The sequence below is a fragment of the Ammodytes marinus genome (assembly GCF_949987685.1).
Source record: "Ammodytes marinus genome assembly, chromosome: 15".
NCBI lineage: Eukaryota > Metazoa > Chordata > Actinopteri > Uranoscopiformes > Ammodytidae > Ammodytes > Ammodytes marinus.
Window position 1 is genome coordinate 6,217,402 of NC_137219.1, and position 20,655 is coordinate 6,238,056.

Consider the following 20,655-nt stretch of genomic DNA (forward strand, 5'->3'; position numbering starts at 1 on the left):
CCAAATCCTCCACCCCAGCTTTAATGTTATATTTATCAGGTAACAAAAGAAAACTCAAACAAATCACAAAACTACCAGTGAATTCAAGATTCCTAGTGAAATGTATCCCTGATGTGATGCATTAGCTCATTAGGATTTTCTCCATTCAGATTATAATCTACAGGCTTGGCTGGGGTCGAACACGCTCCCTCCCTGGTTGATCCTCTCCAGGGATCTCACATCTGTTCAAAGGGCTGGAGTGCTCAATCTCGTGCCTGGAGGAACTCTAAATGACTGGTATTGAATCAATTAGCTGCCTAATTGGCCCGAGATAAAGACTGCATTTCCTTATCACCGGCACCACCAGCCATTACAGATGGCAACTGGGGATCTCCCAGTGGATCATGTGCCAGTAGTTCAGAGTGGAGCTGCTGATTGGTTTGGCGATGGCCGAAGGCACTGTAATCCAGCACAGTAATGTGGACTGTATGTGAAGTACAATGTAAAAGAAAAAAATAATAATTTATGTATGTATGAAATTGGTGGAATTGACTCATCTTTGATCTATAAACTTATTTTAACTCTAAATTTCTACTCCAGAATTTGTAAACGTAATGAAATGTATACATTTCTTGAAGTTATGAAATGAATGAATGTTCAGCTAAAAATCCAATCTACTGATTTTGCCTAAAAAATCCTGACAGTTGGTTGTAATTTATGCATGAAGGCAGCTGGGAAAATCACCTTTATCATCAGCTCAACACATTTTATAGATTGTTATAAAAATGTCGTGGCAGTAAAGTCGCCCATTGCAAAGGACACTGGATTAGTTTGCTTAGCATCATTCTGACCTCAATTTTTTTTTGGGAGAGATTGCCTCTATGCTAAACTCATTCTGATTAAAAAGTAAGATTTATGTAGCTTCCTTTGCTCTGTATAGGTGTGAGTGGGTTGGATTACACTACCATTACCGTGATTGTTCGGTTGGAACCTCCCACAGCGACACCAGCATGTAAGGACACAATCTGTTACCCCGCGTCCCCTGTGAGCGCTATGTGAATTGAGTCATTTCTAACATTTGAAATCCTCCACAAGGACAGACAGGAAGTGATTATCTCAAGATTATATGTCATTTGCTGATCAAATTACACATTTTTACTTGGGTCTCTATTCAATTGTGTTCTTCTGCGAAGTTGTTTTAACAAGGTCTTATTCTATCATATGCATCATTACACAGTAGAACCTCCTACAGAGCACAAAGCAATACATTACCACCTCAGATAATGTCACACGGGAGCCACTAATCTGCTAATACCTGCAGTTATTTTTTTATCCGTCTCCTGGTGATTTTGACTGATTTTTACCATCAGCTTTTTTCCAGAGGCTCGCCCAAGCTTTGCCCTTGTTTAGTGAAGTGACGGCAGGAGCAATGAAAGCTTGGTGAGTGAGTGATGGGGAACAGCTGTCGCCCCTAGGAGCAGTATAACCTCACACCACCTGTTGGCAGACCATTCGGGGACGCGACCCAAAGACCTCTGGACTGTTTAGTAACCACGGCTCGGTTTAGGAAGAGCAGAATGAAAAGAGTGATGGATGGATGGATGGATGGATGGATGGATGGATGGATGGATGGATGGGGCGGTTAGAGTGCACTGCCACTGAAGGCTTCAGAAGGTTTTTTCAGGTAAAGGTTGTGCTGCAACTGAAAGTATCGAAATTAGTTTTTTTCCTCACATTACACCCATATGACATTTAGTGTCAGGTTCCCAGTTTATTATGGATCACGTAGTTGGATTCTTGTACAGTTTGATCTGTACAGTATAAGCTCAAACACAAATATTTAAGTTTGGAAAAAAAGAAAGACAAATGTCTTTGTTGCATCTTTGTTGCATCAACAAATAGTTTGACTTAAATTGTTTTGGAAAGTAAAGTAAAGTAAGATCACATGATTGATTCCACTCACCTTGGTTAGTGTAACTCAGCACAAAGACTGGAAACGGATGGGAAAGTCAGTTTACACTCTGTTTGTTGTTACCCATATTAAACGCACACACACACACACACACACACACATACACATATTGGCCCTACATACAGACATGCAATCAGGACCTTTTACACATGAATATGCATTGAAATAGAGAAATGTCAGGTCAGTCAGTCTCACAGAGACAATGAGCAGTTTAGAGGTTTGGTGCCTTGCTCAAGGCCTTGGCAGTGCCCAGGAGGTGAACTTCATTATTGTCCAAATCATTCTCTAAATCTTTACCTTGACATTTTAGCGAAGAGATAAATCTCTGAGAACATATCTGATGTTCTTTTTCTATCTTCTCTTAATTGCTGGGGATCTGCCCTGCACGTTGCACACCTTCCTCAAGAACTTGCATCAGTTTCTAGCGGGTGGCGTTAGCAGTTTACCTCCGCTCTAAAAATCACTTAAATCCTTTCTCTGTAGTCAGCAAAGACTGCAGGTTTCGTTCTGGGCTTATATTTTCAAAGTGCACGAGTCACAGTTTGACTACTGATGACACAATTAATGCTGAAACCTGGGAGGGATTACCTCCATATGTCAAGAGACTTCCACATTTAGAACGGTGCGACACTGATGATATTCCCCGTACAGGAAATGGATTTAAGTAAAGTTTATTATGTCATCATAAAAATATGCCCCAAGGACGGTGTGTGACGCAGGAGAACTGCAGGATTCAGTCATTGCATCTTTGACATAAAAGTAGCTTTGTTTGTTTGTGTGCATGTCTGTGTTTTGTTCATGTGTTTAATTGCAAAAACCGAAGGTGTGTGTTTTTACTCTTCCTTAAATGTATAAGGAACATTTGTAAATATCTGCAGAAAAGTGTCTTTTAAAGGTGAACTATGTAACTTTGGGTGTGTAAGAGAAGTGAAGATTTTCTAAGCTATTTTCTCATAACTGAATAAACAAATGTTACTCACAGGAAAATTGGATCCCTAGAATATTGTTGGAAGTTAGAAAGCTACCTGAAAAGTTACTGTTTCAATGTTGTGGTTAACAGCATCAGAGCCCACAGTTTGGTTACATACTTTGCAGATGTGTTGTTTATAGTCTTACGTTTGGTTCAAGGTGCTTCAAAATTATTATTATTTTGATTTATGATAATAGAATAATTCGCTACTTACAATTACATGTAGAGAAAATGTTTTGTAAAGTGACTACAGGCTATAGTACTACTGCAAATGTAAACAAATCCACCTCCTCTGAAACTGCATAGTGCACCTTTAAATACATTTGACTTATACTATATACTACTTTTGTTTTACCTCTTGTCTTTCTCAGTCCAATCGAAACCTATTGCATTCGATTTGGAATTGTTGGTCAGGGATGTGGGCAGATGGGTTGTTCTCCTCCCTGCCTGCTCCCCCAGCCATGTCACAAATGTCACGACTCAGAGGGCCTTCGGTTGCCGCGGTACCACAGAGAAATCACACCGGCACGGATGAATAGATTTAATTCAAATGGGAGCCCAGCGCTATTCATGCATTCGCAAAACCCCAACTTCATTAAAGCTCCACTCCTTTTCTGGGGGTCACAAGGAGGGAATGTCAGAGGAGGGCTTGTGCCATGATCATGAAGGAGGTTATGAAGAGTTAATTCACGTTCTGCGTTAGTGGACTTCCTTTGATTGAAAATAAATAGTCATTTAAAAAAAGTTGGGAAGCCAATTTATTAATAATGTAAAAAGATTTTAATCCTGGTTGATTTGGCGAACACCTGCTGTAACAAACTCATTACATTTTCTGATGCCTCTTCATAATAAAGGTCAACCTGTGTTTGGCCAGTTGAACGCTTTTATTTTGTGAAGCAGCAGTGTGATGTTCCATTATTAGCGTTAGCTTTATAAACATGATACTGTTTAAAGAGAGTGAACAGCAAACAAGGAGGCTGATATCAATGAGATGAGGTTACGCTATATGCTAAATGCATTCCTCATATTTTGTGAATCATTCGTGCATGTGAAGGCAATTTGAATCCAGCAAAAGAATAGTGGACTCTGCCAGCAATGAAAACTACTAGAGTGTAGAGTGGTGTTATACAGAATGTATACACCTTAAATGGCTATTGCAGAAAAATGTTGCATCAAAATATGAATCAAAAATGGAGTTTGATTGTATAGACATGTTAAGGATTCTAGCTTTCTATAAGTTTGAAGATGTTTCATTACGAGCTGCTTTGAAAGCAGCAATCATTTTGCAAGAATCCTTATTTACTTTGCAGATGTGTTGTTTTGCCGTGGCATTCCATAACAAAGAAGAAATTCAACATGTTCTTTATTGCTTTGTTGGCATGGGGATAACTGTCAAAGCAACATTGATTATATCAACATACAATTAAATGGTAATTTAGTGCGTTCAGTGTATTGTGGGAAGCACGAACCAGTCCCTTTAATTATCCCTGATTGTGATTGTGATAATACCGTTGCATATTATAATTCTGCATCTTTATCTTTATATTGTTTGCCCAACTTTCTTTCAGTCAACACAATGGTGGAACTGCAGTGTAAACTTAACGGTACCGCCTCCTAAGTGAAAGGGTCAGACCTGACTTTCTCTGCTGTAATAACTGTGTTGTACAGTACATAGTCGTACATAGGATTTGGGGGGGAGGGGGTGGACTGTAGGGGATATGCCCCGGTCTAAAAAATATGGAAGACACTCTCCTAAAGTGGGCCTTATCATCTTAACTCTGCAGAGCTCCTGCCGTTGCAGTGGCTTCTGTTGAATGTTGTATTCTCCCTACATAAATATAGATATATTACAATAAATTGATGCAGAAAAGACACATATTGCTGTATAAAAATCCACTGGAATGCAGGAAATTAAGTGTTTGACGCTCATCATTTTTTCCCCAGATCCACCGCTTTGTTGAAACGAAAGCTACGCCCATTGTACAACAGTCAGTGTGGGATATGAGAGACAAAGTGTTGCTGATTTACTATAGTCTTTACTCTTTTTCTCCAAGGACAGATCTATGAAGTTATAGTGGCTATACTTCAGCCATCTCTGCTGCTGCTGCATTCTCATCCACATTTCCCTCAGCATGCTGCTTGTGTTTGCAGCAGATAGGACGGGTTACAGGGGGCGGCCATGCGCAGGGAATGGCAATAGAAAAGGTTGACGTATTGTTATCAAATTAGATACACGACGCTGCTGCTTTTAAACAAATACAGTTCATCCCGTCAAACCCCATGGTGATTTATGTTGCAATCTCTTCCCCCCCTCTCCAAGATTGAGGTCACAGTTGAAGGACAGGACCCGGCACTTTAGCAAATGACAGGAGTGTTTACGGTCAAAACGACCCCACGTGCCTTCAGTGTATCTGTATCTGTCCACCGGAGGCCTCGTCACGGAAAGGAAGCAGTGGAGTCACATCATAGAGATTGTTGTCTAGTAACGGTTGCCATGGATGCCAGCCGCACTCTGTCATGGGCTTGAGGGTGTAATGGATTTAAATTGAACTGTTGGATTTCGAGCTGGAAGAGGCAAAGTGTGGAAGGAGGAGGAGGAGGGAGCAACAGAAATAGTCTGAGCATAAAAAAAGACCAAAAGACAGACACAGTCAACCAGAGAGACAATGTGCGAAAGAGAGAGAGAGAGTGTGTGTGTGTGTGTGTGTGTGTGTGTGTGTGTGTGTGTGTGTGTGTGTGTGTGTGTGTGTGTGTGTGTGTGTGTGTGTGTGTGTGTGTGTGTGTGTGTGTGTGTGTGTGTGTGTGTGTGTGTGGTGGAGGGGTGCAGTCGCTCTGAAAGCCCTCACCATCTGTGATGAGGAGCTGGAAGAGCAGTAATTGCTCCTGAGTTGCGTTGGGGTGCTTGTTCTCCATGTTGATGTCATCGATAACCCCCCCACCCCCTTACACACACACACACACACACACACACACACACACACACACACACACACACACACACCTTCGCTCCACACTGAAACACCTATGACTGGGAAGAGAGGCAAGTCAGGTGCTTTGGATCTTTCTCACAGCGTTCATCTCTTTTATTCTGGACAGCTCCACGGGAGGATTTGATTTATTTTTACCTGAATAGTATAGGCCTATTTCTGGAGGCTCAGCCGTTGCCTCAGGGCGGTTTCACACCTGATAGTCTGCTTCTAGTTCGCTTTCATGGTTCACACCAGATGTGAGAAATCTGAAGAAAAGAAAATTGCTTTTCAACAGGTTCGGTTCTCTTTCGCACCTATAGTTTCCTCTGGTCATAAGTCCAAAATACAGCGGGATGAGCAACTGAGAATGTTCTTTTCACTCATTGGTCAGATGTGTCTGGGGCAGGAGCAATTAAGTAGCTCCTGAACTGTTTAAAATTAGTCAGAATTTCCATACGGGAAAACTACAGAAAGAAACTGCAGTAAGAAGATAGTCTCCCTCATTCCATAATGCACAGTGTAGCTGCCAGAGATTGTTTAGAAGCGAGACCACCTTTTTACACGGTCTCTTCAGTCACATCTTTCTAGATGTATTTCTAGAATAAACAGGTGATGGTTAAGTTCTAAAAGTGGTCATAATCAGACATGATCATTGTCAACAAAAGACTTACATTGCTTAATTGTGTTGTTTAATTTGGATTAATTTTGCAGTAACTGCCGTTTCGGAGGATGTCTCATTTAGGAACAAAATGCTTTAAAATCCACATGATAAAATATTCATACGCTGGCTGTCTCATACCCTGAGGGGTAAGACATGAAAGTATTAACAAAAAAAAAGTAACTTCCACTGCAGTGCTCTGTGTAATATGGATAATGTTGGAAGTTATTAATGCTGCGTATATGATAAGTGGATATTTAGGGCTTGAAGGGGGAAGGATGCTTGGGGCCGCGCCTCTGTGGAAAGCAGATGAGACGACTCAGAGACGGCCGTGGCTCCGTCTGCGCGCCCTCGGCCGTTAATCAGCGCCCAGGGTTACATCAATGATGTCAGCACAGTGGCCACAATACATCACACTGAGCAGCACGGAGACTGGTGAACTCAGCACGGCCTCTCCGGAGAGAGAGAGAGTGTTTACAGTCCGTGTCTGTGCAAGTCTGTAATTCCTATTATGAGAAGATATATGAGCAAACAAATGCATAAATAAGAATAATACAACAATACAAGTCCGTTTTTACCAGTGCACAAAAAGCTCATTTTATAATTTGAACTTTGGGGTGAAGATTTAAAAGGTTTATTGACTTCCAGTGAAAGGTTAGATATGGAACGATAGTTACAGGAAGTCTAATGGAAGTATAGAGATAGTAAGTGGAGATATTAAGAAACTTTGCTAACCAATACAGAAACTCTTACATTTTGAGCAAATCAAAGTATCATAAGTTCATATGATGCAGAGGAGCACTTTTGATTATGCAATATTTCTATAAAAGTATATTACTAACACAATCATTGATAGTATTATGACGTCTATATTTTGCACACACACACACACACACACACACACACACACACACACACACACACACACAAACAATGCAAATGTGTTACAATCAGCATCCTTTTGGTTGCCACTGGCTTTGAAACAATTTTGCAGTGTATGAATCTACTCCGGCATGCTTTGGACACCAACAGCACAGCTCTGTCAATGTACTGTTTACGTTTTAAGTTGCTCTTTGTTTGTGAAATTCATAGGAGCTTATGGGCATAAACACCATAAGAATATGTGCACGTCATGCAGGTAGATTAACTGCGGTGGAGAGAGTGGACAGATACGATCAAAAGCTTGTCAAAAGCTTGCGTGTGAGCCTGACGAAAATCCTCCACCTCTGACGCACCCACACACATGCAGCTGAGTGTGTTGACCAGCCTTGTGTGACAGCCGCAGGCAGCGACACAGCTTGGATGCCCACTCGCCTGATGTTATTGTCTTAACAGCTGCATTTTATCTGGAGTGAAAGCATTACCCTGTGCTGTAACAATAATAAGAATATAGTTGGAAGCAGTGGCAACAAAAATCGTTCTCTTACTTTATAATTACAATCATCTCATAATTAAAATATCTTTTCAGAGGGGGCACTTCAGTCAAAGAGACCCGAGCAATGAGCTGGATGAGATACCGTCAACAATATAATAGTAATTGCGTATGTTTTAAATGCTGATCACGTGTAATATGAATATGCAAAGTAAGTAGTGCCTATTGTTGTACTTGAGGCGAGACATGTCAGACAAAGACCTTGTTTTTTCAAGCACTGGTCAATTTTGAGATTTTTGGCTATTTTGGTTCATTTTTATGTCTTTAATAACAGGTCCAAAATGTAAGTGTGTGACCTGTGTTCATACTTTGGTCTCTGTATGTGTGTATCAGTGTGTAAGGCCCTGGTCTGAGGACATTATCGGGGTTGGTTATCTGCTCTGTAATTGGCTGGCGCTGATGGGGCAGTGAGGCTGATATGGCTGCAGAATAAACAGACGTTTAACAAGTAGAAGGAGCTCGTCTTGATGGACGCAGCACAGCGTGACATCTGGACTGGACCAATCAGGGGTAGGGGAGAGAGAGGGAGAGAGAGAGAGGGAGGGAGGGAGAGAGAAAGAGAGAGATTTTTACAAGGCTTAATCAAAACGCACCCGAGAAAGCCAATCCCATTGAAAAACCAAATGTGTTTTTTATCTACCAGTTAATTGTCTTATCTGTATGTAAAGGGAGTCGGTCTTCCCAGAAATAGAAACGCATAAATAAAACACTGCAGTCACCAACCACTGAAGCTGATGACCTCACGAGGCAAATAAAAAGTTGTTTTGACACATTTTTATTATTTTGGAGTGGTTCGGTTATTTACAGTCTGATTTATGTTCTTCGTAAAGTGTACAGAAAGGAGACATATTTCAGCAAAGTTTGGTCATAGCTAGAGCTGAAACCATTAGTTGATTAATGACTTAGGCGTGCGGCAGAAGATTTATACACAACCATTTTTATATTCAGTTAGTTATCTGAGTGTATTTTTTTTTCAAGCAAAAATGCTTGTCCAATTAAAGTATTTTCGATATTTCTCCATTTTACATCATATCATTATGGACAAAATATATTTGGGTTTTGGACTCTTAATCAAACAAAATAAGACATTTGAAGACAAAGCCTTCCTCTGTGATGTTTATAGACCATTTATTGGCCAAACAACACATTTATTGATAAAAATTAATAATATAAAAGGTTACTTGCAGCGCTAGTAAGCTGCAAAAAGGAAAAGAGATCCAACGTGTGGTGCAATTCCAAACAAAATGCATGAAACATCCAACATGAAGGTATTTTACTGAGAATTAAAGTGCTGGCGTGGATTAAGCTTTAGCTCGCTTTGTTCGAAGAAACTGTGTCCTTTTTAGCGCTCTGTGCAGCAAAGCAAAACCACTATAGATTTCAAGCAAAACTAAACCCGATGACAAATCATTTAAAAACACAGTGTTGTGACTGGAAGACGGCTGCCAATGTTCTTAGAAATGATTGCATTTGTTTACAGTATAATCACCGTAATATCTCGAAATGAATGCGTTAGAAGACTCATTGATGTCAAAATGCTACACGTATAGCGCCTTTAATTAGCTCAGCAAGATTAAAAACATGACATTTAATCTGTGAAAGGACCTTCGTAGGAATGCTTGAGTGAAATCTTCCAGCATTCACTTAAATAATAGGTTGATACTAGCGGTGGCTGCTTTCAGAAGATGAAGTATGGAGTGTACTCAGAAACATGGATACAGCATAACCAGATGATGGACGCGTTACACAGCCTGCATATTGAAAGATAATAAAGGCAGCCCGAGCATTTGTCTTTGTCAACTGGTTTCTCTCGTGGGCCGACAGTGTGTGTATGTTGCCAGTTGAGTGGCGGTGCAGACTGGCGCCGAAATCCTGAACTGTTATTATTCAACAAAAACACTCGCTGATTGTCTCCTGATATCCTCGTTCTGTGTGTGTGTGTTACCTCACAGCCTGGGCCCGTATGTATGTTGTAGATGGATGTACGGTAATGGAATAAATAGTGTGTGTTATGAGGAATGATGACTCGTCATCCTCAGTACAGTATAGACTGTCTTTGTAATGAAGCTTCATGATTGGAAAGTTGCAGTAAACAAAAACACATCAGTCATGTCTCTGTCTTCTTCTCCATCTCTTTACTCCTCCTTTCAAATGTCACATGTCCTTCTATACTTTGCACCGATCCAACCATCACTTTTTCTTCACATTTCTCCAGTTTTTACATCCTGCAATCCTCCCATTTTGCCCTAGCCATCGACATAGTTTTACAGATACCATGGTTCAAGTGAAATATCTCAAGACTGAAGTTCTCAATCAGCACTCTTTAGTTTATCCACTAACTGCTTCATTCTTCCTTTCCACCACTGAGTCCATCATTCTTTACCTCTTCCATCTATCCACCAATCCCTGCTTGACCCACTTCTTCAATTCCTCGTTTCCTGTATCTGCTAGCTTCCACCTGCCCATCCTTTCATCCCTCTTTCCTACCACATATTTATTTATTCATTAATTTCATATTCCTTCAATATATCATCCTCGCTTTTTGGCTTATCTGGTTCAGTCAGTGAATTGATCCCTGGCTCCTCCCTGGCAACCTGTAGAAGTGACAAGACACTGAACCCAAAACTCTCCTGATAGTAGTGTTGTGTATTAATCTAGACCAGTCTTGGTGTCGAGACAACTTTTTGAAGATCTTTGGATTCAAGCCCATGTTTACTCATTTGTGTAGCAGAACTTTGTGTTTTGTTCCATTATTACATTACATTGTACGTCATTGAGCAGATTTGTTCCAGAGTGACTTACAATTGACGGGTAGGCAGTTAGCATGAAGGATCTTACCCATGGACCCTCAATGGATTTGCCTTGCCCTGTAACCGGTAATGGAACCCTAGTTTTGTGTACCATAGTCAGTGGTGTGTGTGACCGTTTGTGGTGTGTCCTTCCCATACCTCTTTCCTATTCCAATTTATTAATCCCTGCAATTCTTTTGTAACCCTTTTCCAACATCCTTTCTCCGATTCCCTAATCTATCCCTCCCTCAGTCCTTTTTTGTATTTCTCTATAACTCCATTAATAGATCCTGCCCTCTCCCCGTTCCTTCCTTTATCTATCCATCATATTTTACCTTCTTCTCTACCATCCCCCTATCCACACATCAGGCACAGAGCCACCTCGTAGCCTCGGCGACCAGAATAGCCTCGATAAGTTAAATGATGATTTTGTCTTAATGAGCTGTGGTCGAGAGAGAGGGCGTACATTAGCACTGTATTGACGCGGTGACTCAGAGTCCAGCTCTTTGTGTGTGTGTGTGTGTGTGTGTGTGTGTGTGTGTGTGTGTGTGTGTGTGTGTGTGTGTGTGTGTGTGTGTGTGTGTGTGTGTGTGTGTGTGTGTGTGTGTGTGTGTGTGTGTGTGTGTGTGTGTGTGTGTGTGTGTGTGTGTGTTTGAGCCAAAGAAGGACTCGCTCTGTTGTAACGAGACGGGTCTGAATCGGCCGAGCGTGCAGTAGAACACGCTGATGATGACAACGGTTAAACACAGACACCCCACCCTACCCGAACACACACACACACACACAAACACACACACACAGACACACACACACACAGACACACACACACATACACACACACTCCGCCACCCCTTCAATTACATCCCTTTGGTTAATCTTCCCTGTCGCAATTGTACTGCTGGCAGGATGACTACCGTCTGGTTGTGAGTGCAATTGGTTCTATGCGTCTGCTTTTGAGACACTTCTGTGTGTGTGTGTGTGTGTGTGTGTGTGTGTGTGTGTGTGTGTGTGTGTGTGTGTGTGTGTGTGTGTGTATGCAGTGGCGGCCTTAACGATCTGGGGGCCCGTTTCAAGAGCTAGTGTGGCCCCCCCCCCCCCTTTTTTTTCTTGAAAAAATTTAAATAAAAAAAATCTTATCTTTATTTTTTATTTTCTTTGATACATATTTCTTGTGAATGCTGTGCATGCTGCCCGCAAAAAGAAAACATATTGTAGAATCCAGTTGGTTCATAGACGGTTTATGAGATGATGGGCCACTGGGTGCAGACTCTTAAAGGGCCCCCCCACTCCTACCTATCCAGTCAGGTACACTGACTTTTCCGCACATATACAATTAATGGTCACATATTAAGGAAGTCAGTGTTTCTCAAAGGATTTAGGGATACTGTGGGAGGGACCCTGGTCCTTGTTGGGGGGAAGAAAATGTGTGCGTTTCGAATTAAAATGCATCAATCTGGTGCACTTTGAAGGGAAATTTAGAGGCTATATCAAATCCTGAGATGCAGAAGGAACATTATTTTTCAGATTTTTCTTAATCAGGCAGCACTCTTTACTCTGCAACTGTAAAAACAGTAGATTGGTCTGCAGACTCATGTTCTATGATGGAGAGACTAATTTCAACAGATACAGGGTGGATAGCTACTTTTTATGAACAGTATAGAATTTACACATAGAAATCTTATTCCTGTATGTGTGTGGGGGCCCTAAAGGCTCATCATGAAGCCCCTTAGACAGAGCTACTAATGCTGTTTTCTTGTGCTTTTGTATTTCTCCCCTACTAGTTGAGGGGCCCATGATGATTTCTTTCCTTATATTTAGGCTTATTCCTTTTTGGTCCCTGTTATTGACATGAGTGACTGAGCTCTTTGACAATGCGACATGAAAAGTTACTATGAGTATCTGAGGCCCCTGGGCCCGGTAGCATGCTCAAGAATTATTTATCAAAAAAAAGAAAAAACTGTGTGGGTGTGTGTGTGTGTGTGTGTGTGTGTGTGTGTGTGTGTGTGTGTGTGTGTGTGTGTGTGTGTGTGTGTGTGTGAACGTGTGAGACTGAGCTTTTCTGTAGCGCTCAAATATTAGTTGATGAATAGATCATTGATTTGAATTGTAAATTAATGGTAATCTGGAGAGTATACTTATTTCACTACACATTCTGTATTCCCATTTCATTATTTATAGTAGGCTATCCTCAGTGTATCCTCCGGGTTATGTAATAATCACAAAATGTTTTGTTCAACAGTTTGGCCTGGCGGAAAGCTCAAAATACTACAAGTCAAAGTTGCTAAACATGGCGCAAATGTTACATAAATTCAGCTAAAATAGACCCCAAATTTTCATCTGAATGAATAGTGTTAGTTTATATTATCTGTTTACTCAACGCTGTCACTTTAAGCTTTAGTTCGCCTTCAGTCAGTGGCACAGGTAAAATAATTTAAGTCTCTCTGATTAGATGTTTCTTGCCTAAATGCACTTTGGGAGTCGGAGCTCATTTGTTACACAAAACGTCATCCAGCATGGGCCACTGCCTGGGCCAATCAACAAGCTATTTAAAGATGGGTCACCTTGTGCTTTCAGAATTAGTGATGGGTCCTTTTCAATATTTTATTTATGACTTTTTTGAACATAATGATGAAGTAATAAATCAATTGAAGCTTCAATAGGTTCAAAGTAACAACAAGCCTTATAGTTTTTTTACCCTTGAAGTTTGCCTTTGTGTATTTGTCTCTTCGTGCGTGCTTATGTAGGCCTACCTGTATATTTGGCATGTGGTTTTGCCTATGTCTGCTTCTGTTTGTACCTTTTTATCCGGGTGTGTGTGTGTTTGTTTTTGTGTGTGTGTGTGCGTGCGTGCGTGTGCGTGTTTGTGTGTGTGTGTGTGTGTGTGTGTGTGTGTGTGTTTGTCTCTGCCGCTCCCTCTCCGGCCTCCACCAAATAACACACTATTAGTGCTCAGGTTTTTACACCACACTTGGCTTCAGATCAACATGGCTCGTCTAGTACTAACGATAATGAAGCAAGTCGCCCGCAGCAATTAATGCACTTAGCTCCTAATGATGATGAACCGTGGACTGTTGTTTGATTTAGGAAGTTGATAAGCCGCCGCCGAACACACACGCAGGTTAATTGGTATCATGTCTGGGCGAGAGAGGTTTTTAGAAGGTAGACCGCGACCATCCGTGGAAGATGTGAACGCATGGACTGATTTTCAGGGCACAAACTAACCATTTTTTATTTATTTTTTAAACAGCAAACGAGACCATCAGTGCAAAGAATGTTATTTTTTATATAGTTGCTCATAATGCCTTCGTCATAGTTACGCTCGTCCAGGAACTACAGCTGGCGTAGTAAAAACACAACCGCTTTTGTCCAAAGGGGGTGGCAAGAAATAACACAAGCTGAAAGATCCTCGGAGCACCTTTTAAATCGGCTAATATTTATAACCTCTAAACAATTGTTGAGCCCCCATCGGCTCAGAGCCCTGTGCACAAACCCATTTTGCCCATACGTCTATGTGTGAACAGCCTTGTTTGTCCTTCTGAATGTCCTTGATTAATGAACGAGAGACTATGATGAAGACGTCAAAGGGAGGAGATGTCAGTGTTAATATCAAGAGGCTTTAAGGCATGGGAAGTGCTTTCTCCTCGCTCTTTATCCTTTGTATCCTGTCATGTAATTAATTATCTTTTTTTTTTTGCCTATTTTTATTCTCTTACCCATATCATGTAGTTATGGTTTACACTTTGCCCAGGGCATGTGAGCGTGTTTATACACTGTCTGATCCAAGTATGCAAATAAACCATCAAATAAAATATCAGGCAGAGAGGCATAGACTCAGAGTAATCAAAATGCTAAGAAAGGGGCGTGAAGGGGTTTCGAGTATCTACATAGAGGCACCTTCATCACAAGCGTACCATACTTCTCATGCTGTGGATGTGTTTGGTTGGTTGTATAGCTGGATGATTAGTAGCTTAGCCCCTGAAGAGTTGTCAGAGGAACAAATCTGACTCAGACAATGTGAGTGTGTGAACGTGTCGAGCTTTATGTTCCCAGGGCGAGACTATTTTTGTGATATTCACATTTGAAAGCTGTCTTTTAATCTAAGCTATACTGGAAGCTATTATTTTTGCAGATATGTTGTGCTCTATTTGTGAATCTGATGTTTTTTTAGAATAGTTGCTTTTCAAGATATTTCTTGTCATATGTGCAGTAAACAATAAACTTCACTGTAAAAAGAAATGTGTTATTTGCTCAACACACACATGCTCACACATACACACACACACACACACACACACACACACACACACATACACACACACACAGCATATACACATCAAAAATAAACTTGGTGCATCAAAACTGTGTGCAGTTTTCGGTTGAAAAATGAATAGTACGTACGTGTGCACTTTTATAACTTGATGCATCCGCAGAATAGAAAGCATTTAGGCCTCCATAAGACACTTAAACCGTCCAACATGATAACAAGGTTTTTTTAGTCTTGCTGGCAGCGATTAGGGGGAAGATTTGGACAGGTTTTTGTTGTTGTTTACCCCCACCCCCAACAGAAACTGTCAAATAAAATCCTGTACATCCATCACCTCGGTCCTTATTGACAGTGGCAACACTGGCTCAGACATAAAATAGATCCCACGAAGCGTTATATTAAAGGTTTATAGATGTTCCCAGACAAACAGGGTTCTTGTAAAGAAGAAAAAACGCAGACACAATTAAACATTTGTTTTATACACAACAGCAGCACAGAGGACAAACAGATCGTACAAGTAAGATAGAGGCTGAAAATATTTTATAAGAGGAAAAGAAGGGGAACAAAAAAAATCACAGAAAATCACTTTTACCGTTGTCCATTAGCCAAAAAAATGCTCCAATCTTGAACGTGGAAATCATGCGAGTAAATTAAGCCTGAAGATTAATAAAACATGTGTATGTATTTATAATGAACCTTCCTTCAGGAGCTATTTAAAGAGATCCGAGTACGACGTTACACTTTGTTTAAATTATTAATCTATTTCTTACTTTTATCTACAGTTAATTTTCAATATGTTTTTTTAATGTAATATTTTTTGCATATATGACTGCAAGCACTATGTGTTTATATTAGTATATTCTGATAATGATGCAATGGATGGGAAATTAAAGTATAGCTCCGATTATTTCCATTGTTATAGTTATCATTATCATTAAAAGGCCAAGTTGTGGTGAATGCACACATTGATTGTTGAAACACAATTGCACACTGGGCTTGTTATAAAAGGGTTCATGTGTAATCATCACTTCTAACCTCAGTCATCTGACAACGGCTGGGGGTAATAAAGTTTTGATTGAATGTTATGCGTGTTGCCGGAGATCATGTTGCGATATAAATCCTATCTCTACCATTTTGTGGATTTTTATCGAACATTTTTTCCCTTAATAAACCTCGATCGTGCTTTCTTCGAGCCCATAAAAGACTACCGTATTCCTTGCACTACCTCAGCCGATTAACAATCAGTGCCAAATATATCACACCTCAGGGTCAATACCAAGCCTTTCTCTGAGGCCATCACATCATTTTCAACCTCCTTTCATGATTCTTCCATTTCCGTTGCTCATTTTTTCTGTTTTCTCCATCCCTCTCTCTTCTCTCTCTTCTCTCTTCTCTCTCCTCTCTCTCCCACAGCCCTGTTGTTAGCTGACGGTAAGTTGTCCATCCCTCCTCTAAGCATCTCCACTAACATGTCATTCCTGTTGTGGTGTGGTTTGAACACCAGCTTTAAAGGCGGAGTCAGACATTCTGGAGAATGTTTGTTGTCAAAATCACTTTTGGTCAAAATCAGTGAATTTCTCCTGATGATCTGCTACCTCCATACTGTAAAAATGTAGTGTTCATTCACAGCCTAGGCTCTGTAAACTGGTATGTTGCTAGCTACAGTAGGCCCCCTTTGTTTACATTCCAGTTTACAGAGCCTAGGCTGTGTATTAACACCAGATTTTCTGTCAGCACACACACACACACAGAACTGGCAGATATTCGATGATTTTGACAAAAAGTTATTTTGACAACAAGCCTTTTCCAGAATCGCTGACCCCACCTTTAAATCTGAGGATCTGAGTTGCACGATGTGAGGAAATTGGAGATTGGTTTATTTCGCTGCTTGTCTGGATTTTGAGAAGCTGCTCATACTTGGAGAGGTTTTTTCTAATTAATAAACAGCATGGTAATTCTGTTATCTTCCTCTCCTGTTGTTATTACAAACAAGACGTGCTGCTCTTTCTCGCTCTATATGATGGATTTTCAGGCTTATCAGCGGATGAATTAATCATAAACCCATAAATGATGTTCCCCCAGTCGGGGGCGAGGTACAAACACTTGATAACCATCAAGCTAAGACGGAACAAAAAAAACTGCAGTTCTGAAATTAGAAATGTAATTACCTTTTGTGGGATTGTATTAATATCTTTCTCCACCTTCCTTGTCAAGGAAATTGAAGCGTGTTGTAGTGAAGCAAAGAGCAAGGGGAATGGGCGGATAATCAAACTTTAAACATGAGCAAAAGAAACCCTGTCAGGACTTGAGGGTACACACTGTCTTGGGTGTGTAATAGATTTAGCTCTGTGTCCAGGCTGTCATGTGCTGGTACATTATGCATACCGCCACACTGTGTCTGTGTGTGTGTGTGTGTGTGTGTGTGTGTGTGTGTGTGTGTGTGTGTGTGTGTGTGTGTGTGTGTGTGTGTGTGTGCGCGCGCGCGCGTGTGTGTGCGTGTGCGTGTGCGAGCTTGTAGACACGCCCTCCTATCAAGGGGACTTGGCTGTGATCTTTAATGGCAACGTTAATATTTAATGGTAAGCGTGTTGTCAGCAAAGGGGAGCAGGCCCTGGGTTTTCGAGGCTCGCATAAAAGATGACAAGGTCCCTGCACCAGGCTGCTCTGTGGGAGTCACACACACACACACACACACACACACACACACACACACACATACAGAGCAGGGCAGGATGAGAGGCCTTTTGGCTGCACAAGCGCCCCTTCCTTCTTGATGGAGTTTGACAACGCAGGATTGATGTTCTTGCGCTCTTTGTAGTGAGCAGTGCACTCAGCAGCTCTGTGAAGCACTGTGCCGTCTTTCTACTGCAGAGACCAGTCTGATAGGCAGATAGAAGGACTGGTGTACATGAGCCATGGAAATGATTAGTATTTCAAGATCATTGACATTGAATGCCAATGGTAGGACTTAAAGGTGCAGTGTGTAAAGAGGATTGCCGTTTTATTAATTTTTTCAGAACAGACTTGCTAGAAATGGAATGTAATATTCATAAGCATGTTTTAATTAGTGTTTAATTGCTTGAGAATAAAAGTTGTATCTTTTATTACCTTAGAATTAGCTTTTTATATCTGCATGGGAGGAGGGCGCACCACCATGTTTCTACAGTGTCACAGAACGGACAAACTTAACGGTCTTAGGCATTCGGGAGGGTGACTTGACTCTTTAAAATTATAGATAAAACAAGCGCTTTCAATGACTTGACCTTAAACATCACTGCAAACTCCAATACTTTGTGGTAAAAATAGACTATTGGGAATGTAATGGATGAAAATAACAAAGACATAGATCTGCACTAAATATTTGCCTTTGCCGTGTTTGTGTTTTGTGTCGCATTGATTGAGCACGCGAGGCTGTCTAACCTTGACATAACAAAGTATGACCCACCACCAAGACACTTGCCTCAGAGAGAGCTTTTAGAAAGCATCTACTTAGTGGGCATTAATACAATTAATCTTACAGTTCTTCCCTTCTGTGACTTAAATACTGCATATAAAACAAATCTTGTCTCTTCGTAAAAAGCCAGAACATTAGATTAATTATGAAACCTTCTGATGTCTTGTTTGTCTGCTGTGAAATTCAACACAAAATGCTGATCAGCTGAGCTTCCACTTATTTTTGAATTTTTCTGGGATTTATTTACTTTTACCATGTATAATTTTTTATAGGGGGTGGGGGGTCAGTGGGTGTCTGAGTAGTCAGGCTTGGGAGAGCTTTGTGTGTGTGTGTGTGTGTGTGTGTGTGTGTGTGTGTGTGTGTGTGTGTGTGTGTGTGTGTGTGTGTGTGTGTGTGTGTTAATGATTTTTTTGTTTTTTTTGTACTTTCTGTACTTTCGGACCCCCTCGAATTTGAGCTGATTCATCTCCAGGGCTTTTTATCCTTCTAATAAACGACATATATTTACATTTGTTTCAGATGTACCGGAACGGAAGATGTCATCAGACGAGGAGGAGGCCAGGAGGATCGCGGAGATGGGGAAGCCGGTGCTGGGGGAACACTCCAAGATGGAAGTCATTATTGAGGAATCTTATGAGTTTAAGGTGGGTGAGGTTGCTCTTCAAACAGAGCATATTATGCAGACAGACTGATTATTAGCGCTAAAAACAGTGTATTTCATGCATTAAAACAGTTGAATAACTACTAACGCTGCAACAAGAACAGACACATATTTCTCATTTTAATTCAACATGGTTTATATGCTTACTCCAATCTCAACAACCCAAAATAATAGATACACCCACCATATTTGTTTGTGGTGTTATCAAGCATCAAACAGGGCTTTCTACCGCCTGGATCTTGATGCCACTGCACCATCATGTGGTGAAGCTCATGTATTTCTGTATACACTGTCTTTGAAGCAGCTTCCACTGATATGGATTCCCAGTCTGTGTAAATAAAAATAATTGACGGATTGCTTCCTTGTTTTCGTTATTGTACTATAGCATTCTTTTTTCTTTTTTTTTCACTTTTTTTCACTCCTTTTTATTATTCATTATTAACGGTTTATTTTCAGTTTTTATTCTGATGCCAAAAAACTTGTTGTTTAAAACTTGAACTTTTTAATGCTACATTATACTATTTAATGTTTGTCTGTTTTTTGCACTGTGTTGGATGCAAGTATAAAAAATGACAACAAAGAACTTTGAACCTTGATTGTATCACACAGAGCACAGTGGACAAGTTGATCAAAAAGACCAACCTGGCACTGGTGGTGGGGACGAACTCCTGGAGAGAACAGTTCATGGAGGCCATTACAGTCAGTGCAGGTACTGTAATAATTGTTTAAATATATATATATATATATACTTCAGTCCCAAAAATATCGGTGTCAATAAAGTTACAGTAGAGTAGAATAATCAAACAGACGGTCAAAACAAAGGACTTAAATTGTCACTGCTGTACCTGTTCGTTCTGCCCTTGGGTTGGACTAAACTTCCCACTTGATGGATGCATCTGAAACTCAGTGTATAGAAACTTTTCAGGAACCTTTATTAGTAGGACCCTCTTGGAGGGCAAAGCATTGCAATAATATCATGTTCTTGGGAGAAAACTCATCAGATCCCCCTCTGCTGTGTCCGCTACAGTCACACAGCCACCAAACACAGTGAAGGGCCTCGCCAACTCGTCACTTTGCTGCTGAAATATTTAAAGCAAGGGCGCTCTTTATTTTTTCATGATTCCCTCGTGGCTGTAAAATGCATTCAGCCACATCACATGGCCTGACACTTTGAATCAGCGCAGTGTCCCAGCTGTCCACCGAGCCACAGTCCTGTGAGCTGAGGATGCCCTTCCTCTCCACCTGAAGAGGAGGGGGACCTTTTTACCTTTCTTTAAGATGAGACACTTTTATGCAGAGGGAGCTCTCAGTGAGTGTGCTTGAATAAGCTCACACTTGGACACAAGGAAAAGCTGGTTTGGTGATTGAATCTTAATTTTTTTTAGCAATGTGTGAACTCTGCCAGAAGGAAATAATACATTATGTATACACAATGTCAGTCATACAGCAAACTTTGTCATTGACTGTCACTGCCAATTATTAAGATTAATTAAGATTTGATACTTAT

The 20,655-nt window shown here is 40.7% G+C and overlaps 1 protein-coding gene across 2 annotated transcripts in view; it reads left to right on the plus strand.

Moving 5' to 3' along the window:
* slc8a3 (solute carrier family 8 member 3) overlaps window positions 1-20,655 on the plus strand; it is a gene marked incomplete at both ends in the record, with an annotated part of 101,434 nt that overhangs the window by 77,563 nt on the left and 3,216 nt on the right. The window contains 3 exons of one of the 2 annotated variants that reach the window (XM_080042133.1): window positions 16,447-16,464; window positions 19,007-19,131; window positions 19,758-19,857. In XM_080042133.1, coding sequence (XP_079898259.1) covers window positions 16,447-16,464; window positions 19,007-19,131; window positions 19,758-19,857 — 243 coding nt within the window. The remainder of the gene's footprint in view (window positions 1-16,446; window positions 16,465-19,006; window positions 19,132-19,757; window positions 19,858-20,655) is intronic. The other variant, XM_080042134.1, reaches the window with a different exon arrangement.